At 55.3% G+C, this 9,205-nt stretch overlaps 1 protein-coding gene and 1 pseudogene across 3 annotated transcripts; both read left to right on the top strand.

Annotated features, from left to right (window-relative positions):
* The first annotated feature begins 894 nt into the window (after positions 1–894).
* On the top strand, positions 895–8,675 carry ODC1 (ornithine decarboxylase 1). 3 transcript variants are annotated; one of them, XM_037048710.1, is made up of 12 exons: positions 895–1,205; positions 3,473–3,592; positions 3,684–3,817; positions 4,099–4,272; positions 4,430–4,602; positions 4,839–4,973; positions 5,102–5,183; positions 5,367–5,450; positions 6,282–6,444; positions 6,527–6,639; positions 6,727–6,941; positions 7,662–8,675. In XM_037048710.1, the coding sequence occupies exons 3-12, from the start codon at positions 3,716–3,718 to the stop codon at positions 7,804–7,806; spliced, it is 1,386 nt and encodes a 461-aa protein (XP_036904605.1). In that variant the 5' UTR covers positions 895–1,205; positions 3,473–3,592; positions 3,684–3,715; the 3' UTR covers positions 7,807–8,675. The 3 variants fall into 3 exon arrangements, with proteins under 3 accessions (XP_036904605.1, XP_036904606.1, XP_036904607.1); XM_037048711.1 differs by having other exon boundaries at positions 3,470–3,592; XM_037048712.1 differs by having other exon boundaries at positions 3,453–3,592.
* LOC118989019 (uncharacterized) lies at positions 2,650–2,794 on the top strand (annotated as a pseudogene).
* Positions 8,676–9,205: the final 530 nt, after the last annotated feature.

The following is a 9,205-nucleotide window of genomic DNA, read 5'->3' as shown; positions in this document are numbered from 1 at the left end:
CTGGAGGCACTGGCTCCGCTCTTAGGAACAACCAATTTCCTTCCAGGCTGTGGCCATATGTATTCACTGCGTGGACCCTGTTGGTGTGTTGGTACTTTATGTAACTCTCAAACGTGCCGCCAGGTGCCCATTGCAGCTGCCCTGAAAAGTGTCTAGTCACTGATGAGGGGCATCCATATGTCACAGAGTGGTGGAGCGGCTTGGTAGTTTGGGACCTGTTCCCTCCCACCCCGTGGTCCCCTAACTCCCTTGAACCAGTCTCCTGGCTTAATAAAGCCGCACGTAGGTCCTTGCGCGTCCACTGTTGGGAGACACCCCTGTGTTGGACACGGTTCAGGATACAGGTGACTTGCGGGGTGCCCCTCTGTTGCGGGGTGCCCCTCTGCACACCCCTCCGTCAGCGTCTTTGTTCTGCTCCTGGTAGAGTAGAGCAGCGCCACAACCATTTCCAGGTTCCTTTTACAGAAATGGAGGTGCCGGGGTCCACGTAGCCCGCTCTCTCCCGATTTCTTTCTCTGCCCAAGGGCACGCGGCACGGAACGCCAGGTGGAAGAACAGTGTTGCGTGGCATGGGTGCAGCAGCCGGGTTTGCAATTCTGCGGCAGCGGTTCGAGTCCCAAGGCCGAAGGACCAGACCACAGCAGCGCCAAGCGCCCGCGGGACTCAGGCTGGGGCTTCGTGCGCGTGCGCGATCCCGCCGCAGGACTGGCTGAGGGAGGCCGGAGGTGGGGGAGGTGCCTGCGGCGCCGTGCGCGTGCGCGGACCTGCCGCAAAGCTGGAGGGGCGCGAGGCCGGGGGCGGTGGGCGGTGCTCGCAGGCGCTGACGTTAAGCTGCCGGCGCCCCCCGCCCGTCCGCCGGGTCCCGGTTGGCCGCCGCCGCCGCGCTCCGCCCCCTCCCTCGCAAGACGCCCGGACGGAACCGATCGCGGCTGGTTTGAGCTGGTGCGTCTCCATGACGACACGCGCGGCGCTATAAGTAGCCGAGCAGCGGCGCGTCGGGCTTTGTCAGTCCCCTCGGCCTCCGCCGCCGCCTCTCCTCTCCCAGCGCTCCGGTGCCACCTCGGGCCGGCAGTCCTCCGCGGGAGGGAGCGAGGCGGCGGGCCGGCGGCAGGGCGGGCGCTGACGGGGCGCTCGGCGGTCCTGTGCGCTCGGCGGCTTCGGCGGCATCTCCATGGGGTCGGCTTGAGGCTCCTGTGCGCTGCGAGGTGAGAGGGGCGCGAGCGGGCGGTGGGGAGGCAGGAGGGGGTCGGCCACGTGTCCCTGCGCGCCGGGCCGGAGGTCGCGGGCAGACCCGCGCCCGGCGCCGCGAGGGGCACGTGGTCGCAGAGCCGGCCGCCAGCCCCTGACCTTGGCGAGCCACTGCCTTCGGGGCGCCGGTTTCTCCCGGGAAGGTGAGGGTGGGCCCCTGGCCCTCCCCGCGGCACGGCCCGCCCTGCCCCGGTCGCCGGGGCCCTCGTCTCGCCTGCCCGGCACCACTGACGTGGGGCTGCGGCTCGGCCGGAAGCCGTTGGGGAAAGCCGGTGGTTGCTTTAACCGCAGCTTTTTTTAAAAGCCCACGTGGCCAGGTAGCAGGTGCAGCAGAGGCGGGACGAGTCCGTGCAGGGTTGGGGCTCCGGTCGCTCGCTCGCGGTTACAGGGTTACGGTTAACGTCCTGACTTGGTGTCCTCGACGTCTGTGTCAGGGTTTCCCTCTCTGCGGACAGAGCGAGTATCCGACGCGGAGCCCGCAGGAGTCGCCGGCTCCAAGAGAGCCCTGCAGCGGCTGTGCAAATAAAACCTCGGCCGGCCCCGGCTTGGGATTGCCTTATCAGGAGCCCTGGAGTGGCCTAGTGGTTAAGAGACGCCTGGCGTGGGAACCCAGTTTAGGGACGGGGGTTAGAGCCCCCTCCCCCAGGTGTCCGGGAACGACCGCTGTTGCCTGGGGATCCTGAATGACTGGGGCATGTGTGGGGGGCGGCCTCTCTTAGAAATGACGGGAAGAGCAGGGATCGTCGGCGCGATTCACCCCTGAAATCGGGCAGAATTTCGTTCGCTTGAGAAATGTTTTCAGTTCCCGTGTAAATCAGCCCGTCTCGTATGGTGACCCGCCTTGCCGCAGACCTTCCCAGCAGGGAAGTGCTGTGTTGTGCTAGTCCATCGACCCTTTTAAGGAACTTCCTGTGCCAGAGCACCGGAGGGGTGAGACGTCTCTGTTGCCGGCTATTCAAATACAGCCTCCTCGAGACGCGAGAGGGAGAGCTCCCTCCGGGCCGCCGGGCCCAGGTGACCCGGGCGGCGTCCCGCAGCAAAGGTTCTGGGCTTGGTTCCCAATCCGGGCATGCGCTCTTCCTTTTTTCCTTGCTCTCAAACAGGAAAAAAAGAAGCCCTCAGGGTGAGGATTTTAAAAAAAGATACAGCAAAGCACTAACTAGTGATGCATTTCAAAGAACAACTTTTCAGGGTTAGGCCTGAGCATTGCCTTAAGGATGTTTAACAAAGACCCCAATTAATCTAGCCTGTCACCACTTCAGCCCACTGAGGGTTATTTATGTGGACGAAGTGGATCTGCTGGCCTTGGTCCATTGCCTTCCCTGGGGGTTGAGGGTGATTTAGGAGGTTGGCAATGCCAAAAACTCACATTTGGTCAAGTCTTGAAGCAAGTTCTACCGCGCATGGGCTTGGATTTATGGCAGCCCCCCCCCCCCCCCCCCACCGGCTGGGTCTCTCACAGTGCCCCATACCAAAGCACCCTGGCCCAGAACCATGGCCCAGCCTCTGCCCATGGGCCGCAGGCACTGAAGCGGGCTGCACAGTGGAAAAGTACGCCCCACCCAGCAGGGGTCAGGTTGGTTTAAATGAGTTTAAGATAACTGACATTCACCCCTGTCACCTTGTACCAAGGCCAAGGACAGTGCCTCTGATAGTTACGAGCTTTTTGCTTATTCATGAGTCATTTACACTTGCTTGTTTTTGTTACTTGTAAAGTGTGCCAAAATCACTCTCACTTGACTATCACTCATAGCCAAGCAGCTGTCTGAGTGCCTGTCGGGAGTCCTAGAGTGGCCGTTCTCGTGCGGGCAGCAGTCGGCCGAGGACGCTGGCCTGTGACCAGATAGAGCGGGGATAGAACGCCATGTCAATTTGAGGGGCAGTTTTTAAAACTGCATGTAAGTCTGAAAATAACATTAGCTCATAAAAATCTCAGGAGACTTAAGAGCACTCAGTAAATTGAGAGCCCTTGACATTTCCATGATGCCTTATCAGTTACTAAAATTCTGTGTAATTTGAAGTGCTCATTGAGATGTATGGGATTTCAAAAAGATCAAAGGTGTTGAATTTGGTGTCCTCTAGTGTGGCAGAGGTTGATAGTCACGTGAGTTGCACCCAGGTGCCAGTGGGATTCCCAAACCCACAGACCTGGCTGGGTGGGGCCTGAGCAGCCCAGCTTCTCCGTTTGGTGCCTTGTCCCTAAGGAGGACATCTGTGTTAGCAGGACAGTGCCGCTGCTGCAGCCAGAGAAGGCCCATCTTCCGAGGGACTTGGAATTCCCGGAGAGCTGCCTTTGTGAAGAGCTGGCAATAATTCCTTTATAGATTCCATCTTAGTTTTCCTTGTAAGTATCCCTGGCTATTGCACATTAATCTTTTTAAGAATTACCAAGTATCGCTAGGGCTTCTGAGTGAATTTCTCTACCTTGTTTGCAGTTTGTGGAGTCTCAGACGAACATCGAGAAACCATGAACAGCTTTACTGATGAAGAATTTGGCTGCCATTTCCTTGATGAAGGCTTTACTGCCAAGGACATCCTGGACCAAAAAATTAATGAAGTTTCTTCTTCTGTACGTGTATTGAGTTTGTGCTGGCAGGGCTACTTTGACAGTGCCGGGCAGCTCCGTGGGAAACCTCAGTGGGATCTGAGGGAGTGAGTGCAGTGGAACCTACAGGTTTTGTTCTGGAGTTCAGAGTTGAACTGGCTGTGGGTCGCCCAGCAGTCACAGTGACATCCGTAGCCGTGACGGAATGAGAGGAGCAGGACCTGTTGAGAAAAGTGGGAGGGGGAGGGGGGTGCGGTTGGACGGTGCAGGGCTGGTCTGAGTCCCTGTGACCGATCTGCCTGCAGGATGATAAGGATGCCTTCTACGTTGCGGACCTGGGAGACGTCCTGAAGAAACATCTGCGGTGGTTGAAAGCTCTACCTCGGGTCACCCCTTTTTATGCGGTCAAGTGCAATGACAGCAGAACCATAGTGAAGACCCTTGCTGCCATCGGGACGGGGTTTGACTGTGCCAGCAAGGTGAGCAGAACTCGGGCTCCACGGTCGCTGTTGCTGGGAGGGCCTCAGGTGTGTTTCTTAGGCAGTAGGTGCTGGGGGCGGGGTCTACAACTTCCTTTGTTTCTGTGTGTCTTTCACCTATTAGCTACATAGGTATAGTGTAATACCTCTCTTTCAGATGGAAATACAATTGGTGCAGAGCCTCGGGGTGCCTCCAGAGAGGATCATCTATGCAAATCCTTGTAAACAAGTGTCTCAGATTAAATACGCTGCCAACAATGGAGTCCAGATGATGACTTTCGATAGTGAAGTCGAGTTGATGAAAGTGGCCAGGGCACATCCAAAGGCCAAGTGAGTCCCTCTCTGCTGGTGGGCGCAGGCGGGCGTGGGCAGGTGTAAGCTGGGTATTGTCAGAGAGACTGAATCTCCAGTTGTTAGACTCATCTGTGTGCTGGGCCAGAGGCAGAGTATGAAACAGGGTGACCCCCTTGATTAGTGAAGCCCTGTCGGACTGAAACAGGAGTTCTGATTCAGCCGCATCCGTGACCTCCTGTCCCATGAACTTGATGCCCGCTTCCTGATTCTAGGTTGGTTTTGCGGATCGCCACTGATGATTCCAAAGCAGTGTGTCGTCTCAGTGTTAAGTTTGGTGCCACTCTCAAGACCAGCAGGCTGCTCTTGGAGCGGGCAAAAGAGCTCCATGTTGATGTCATCGGTGTCAGGTGAGGTCTTGCTGCAGAAGTAGAGGCCCCGGTAATGTTAGACTGCGGGTTTTACAGCGCCTTCCCACCGTGACTCATTATCTTCCGAGATAATCAGACATAGCATATTCTCCTCCTTACCACTCCAGCTTCCACGTGGGCAGTGGCTGCAACGACCCCGAGACCTTTGTGCAGGCCATCTCTGATGCCCGCTGTGTCTTTGACATGGGGGTGAGTATAAGGAAACCCCCCTGGGGGTGCGGCAGGGCTGGCAGGAACTTGTCTCCGTTCCAGGACCAGCCTATATTAGAGACATTGTCCCCATTGCAGAGGCCTCAGCCTGCCTGTTGTGTTCATTTTTCACAACTTGTTATGCATCTGGCTGTTGCATTAACTTAATTTTCTTGATTCCAGGCTGAGGTCGGTTTCAACATGTATCTGCTGGATATTGGTGGTGGCTTTCCTGGATCTGAGGATGTAAAGCTTAAATTCGAAGAGGTAATTCATAGCAACACTGTATCAGAGTAGCTGTTTTAGCATGTCCCCTGGTGGAGTCGTTTCAGACTTCAGTGTTTTAATTGATACCAGAAGGGACTGCACCAACACAAAAATAAAGGTCGAGGTGTGGTCTTTTGAGGAGAGACTTCTGTTGTTTAGAATTGAGTCTAATGTTCTTTGGTTCTCTAAACTAAAATATGGGTTGGTTTTCCCTAAGTCTTGGGAACCAACCGACTGCACGGAGAAACGCGACTGTGGTGACGGGTGCTCGGCCTGCGCTGCAGCAGGTCTGTGGCTCTGAACGGAATGGCTTCCGGCAGAGCCGGTTCCCTGCAGGCCGGCATGAACAAGGTCCGGTCCCGATGGCGGCCCTGGCTCAAAGTGGCAGAACTGGAAGAATTGCTATGCATCTTTGTACCGAATACACTTTGTTAGAATTTGTATTTCCTCTCATTGAAACACTGCTTAGTCACTTCTGAGGTTAAGCCATTAAAGGTTAGCTAAAATTACGTGAGGGTGACAGAAGAGTTTCATCCTGGTGGCACGTGTTTTGCCAAATCAAAGTATTTTCGGGCACTCGGATACCTCAGATAATGGTAATAGATTGGTTTTGTCCTGTTTCATGCAGCTGTGCCCACGGCACCTTAGCAAGGGTGGGCGGTGTGTCCCCAGGGGACTCGGGCGGCACCGTGGGACCGCCCGGGCTGTTGCTGGATGGTGGGACCTTCTGCTGGTAGTGGTCACACATTTCTGTCCCGTCGTGGCATGGCACTGTGCTGTTCCTCTGTGTGGTTCCCCTGATGGCTGACTGCGCTTGTCTGTCTCTCATAGATCACCAGTGTCATCAACCCAGCTCTGGACAAGTATTTCCCACCCGACTCAGGAGTGACAGTCATAGCGGAGCCCGGCAGATACTATGTTGCATCAGCTTTCACACTTGCAGTTAATATCATCGCCAAAAAACTGGTGTTAAAGGAACAAACAGGCTCCGACGGTAGGTGTCAGGGGTGGGATCACTGCATGTGCCACTGGAAACTGGTACAAAAGGTGGTGATTGAGACTGATTTGCTTTCTAGATGAAGATGAGTCGAGTGAGAAGACCTTTATGTATTACGTGAATGACGGCGTGTACGGGTCGTTCAATTGCATCCTGTATGATCATGCGCACGTGAAGCCCCTTCTGCAGAAGGTACCTCTGGTTACTGTTACTGTGTGAGAGAGGTAAGGGGATCGGTTGGAGCAGATGTGACAGGGTGTCTCTCTCTCTCCATCATAGAGGCCCAAACCCGATGAGAAGCATTACTCATCCAGCATATGGGGGCCAACGTGCGACGGCCTTGACCGCATCGTAGAGCGCTGCGCCCTGCCCGAGATGCACGTGGGGGACTGGATGCTCTTTGAAAACATGGGTGCTTACACCGTTGCTGCTGCTTCCACCTTCAATGGGTTCCAGAGGCCGACCGTCTACTACGTGATGCCAGGGCCGGCATGGTTAGTGGCAGCGCGAGTGTACGGGCCTGATAACAATAGATACCTTCTCAGCGCCTCCCTGTCTGGAGCACGCCCTCGCCATTCCCTGCACTCTCTTCCCCCTCGGGCGTGTCTCTTCCCTCTCAGGCTTGCAACCCGGGGAGTGGTGGGAGGCAGCAGCACGTCCTCTGCTGACCTCTGAACCTGTCTCTGATGCGTCTCTGACTTCTCGGTGAGCCGGAGGGGCTCTCATCCCTGCCCTGTCCTCAGCCTACCCGGTTTCACTGTTCCCAGCTCTCATAAACATATTCTGAAATTTAGTTGAAAAATAGGTGTTTTGGATTTATACTTGTTCTTATTTTACTCTAAATGAAAGAAATTGTCTGGTTTACAGTTAAATACAGGGTTTTTTTGTAAGTTATACTCCCCATATTAGGCATATGTGCTTTAGAAAATTTGGAAAATACAAATGGGTGGAAAAATCTCTCCAATAATAGCGATTAGTATTTTGAGATTTTTCAAGGTGGAGGGAGGTGTTCCTGTGCAGTGAGACGACGCACGTGCCCCGAGGTTCCCTGGCAACCAGAAAGACGGCTCCAAAGCCGCGCTTGCTTGGAAGCGCTACTGCGTCGCTTCCTCGGGGCCCAGCAGCCAGGGAACGGGCTCGGGCGTAGCTTCCCAGAGACTGTCCAGTGTGGGTGGCTCACTTGGGGTTCTGCGTGTGCCGTTTCTCTCTCCCAGGCAACTGATGCAGCAAGTCCAGAACCGAGACGTCCTGGCCGCCGTGGAGGAGCAGGATGTGAGCGCCCTGCGGGTGTCCTGCGCCTGGGAGAGTGGGATGGAGCGCCACCCAGCAGCCTGCACTTCGGCTCGTGTTAATGTGTAGATGCCGTACATGTAGCTGTTACTGCGAGGGTAGCTTGAATTACGGGGTTGGAGGGACCACGTAACTTAATTATTGCTAGTTCTGAAATGTCTTTGTAAGTGGGGTGGCACAGATGGAGCATGACGAAAGGCTAGGAGTTGGGGTCACACTTATCTGTGTTCCTATGGAAACTATTTGATTACTTGTTTTATACAGATTTTTACTCAGTTTTCAGACGCTACTAAAGAGTGCCCCTCAGCTGCCAAGCAAGCATTTGTAGCTTGTTCATTGGTGTTAACGGGCCAGAAGCTCGGTGCTGTGACCTGTTTTAAAAATAAAGTACCTTGAAAATTAGGCACTGGGGCATTTTTAGTGTGACCGTTCCACGTGGCTCGCCTTGCATGTGTTTTTACAAGCGGGAATTAATATTTTTATTTCCCCAAAGGCTGAAGGAATTGTCCCAGAGGACTGAGGAATCAGTGGTGTTTGTTACTTTGAAACTCCGTGGGTGTGCCCTCTCCCCATCAGCTTTTTTGTTTCCAGTGCGTGACTCCTGTGTAGAGTTGGCCGGGGGCTCTCACAAGGAATAGATCTGGGTCTGTGCCGGCAGAAGGAAAAGGATGGATGAGAAGCCCATGTCCCCTGCTGCCGACAGGGCCAGTGTCTGCCATAGTGGCTCAGCTCTACCCCAGGGTCCACAGAGGTGGCTGGGGTGTGGCCTGCCCCCATCACAGCCAGTGCCCAGGGAAGGCAGGCCAGACCCCTGTCGTAGGGACCAAGGCCACTGGCCTTCCCGCCCAGACCTCGCTCCCAGGATGAGTTGCATAGTTCCAAGTTGGGAATGTAGTACAGCATTTGGCAGTCATTTTAATAAATTCAGTAACAAATTACTGTGTGTGTAGATCTTTGCCTTCTCTGACCCCTACTCTGATGCTACCTGACCCCCAAAGTGGGGATTTTTATTTCCTGCAGAAGCAGCAGTGAGGAAGGCAGCCCACGATAAAGCCAGATGTCACTAGGGACACACTAGGGGCTGCCCGCTGCAGCGCACGGACCAGCCTCTGGGAGTGGGGGTGGGGGCGGGGGCCCTGCGGTTCTGCTCCAGCAGGAGCATAAGGGAGCCCTGCAACAGGCGACCAGCCGTTCAGAAAGGCCTGGAGGGGAGGGGTTTCTTGGGCTTAACAGGGCCAACAGTGCATTGCTGTGACTTTGTCCCTGCGGCCCAAGGGCTAGGCTTGTCACCAGCTCCGTTCTCCCTTGGAGCAAAGAACAGGGCTTTACTTGCCAGCATGTGATAGGAGAGTGCCGTCAGCCATGAAGCAAACAGGTCCTTCCTGGAGGTGGGAGAGCTGTGGTCAACGGTCCGCCCCACTTCCTGTGCGTAAGCCCATCGGTTCTGGCTCCTCGGGAGGCGATGCCT

Source organism: Sturnira hondurensis, unplaced genomic scaffold (assembly GCF_014824575.4).
Source record: "Sturnira hondurensis isolate 20B ecotype Veracruz unplaced genomic scaffold, ASM1482457v3 Scaffold0006413, whole genome shotgun sequence".
NCBI lineage: Eukaryota > Metazoa > Chordata > Mammalia > Chiroptera > Phyllostomidae > Sturnira > Sturnira hondurensis.
This window is presented reverse-complemented; position numbering and strand designations above follow the sequence as displayed.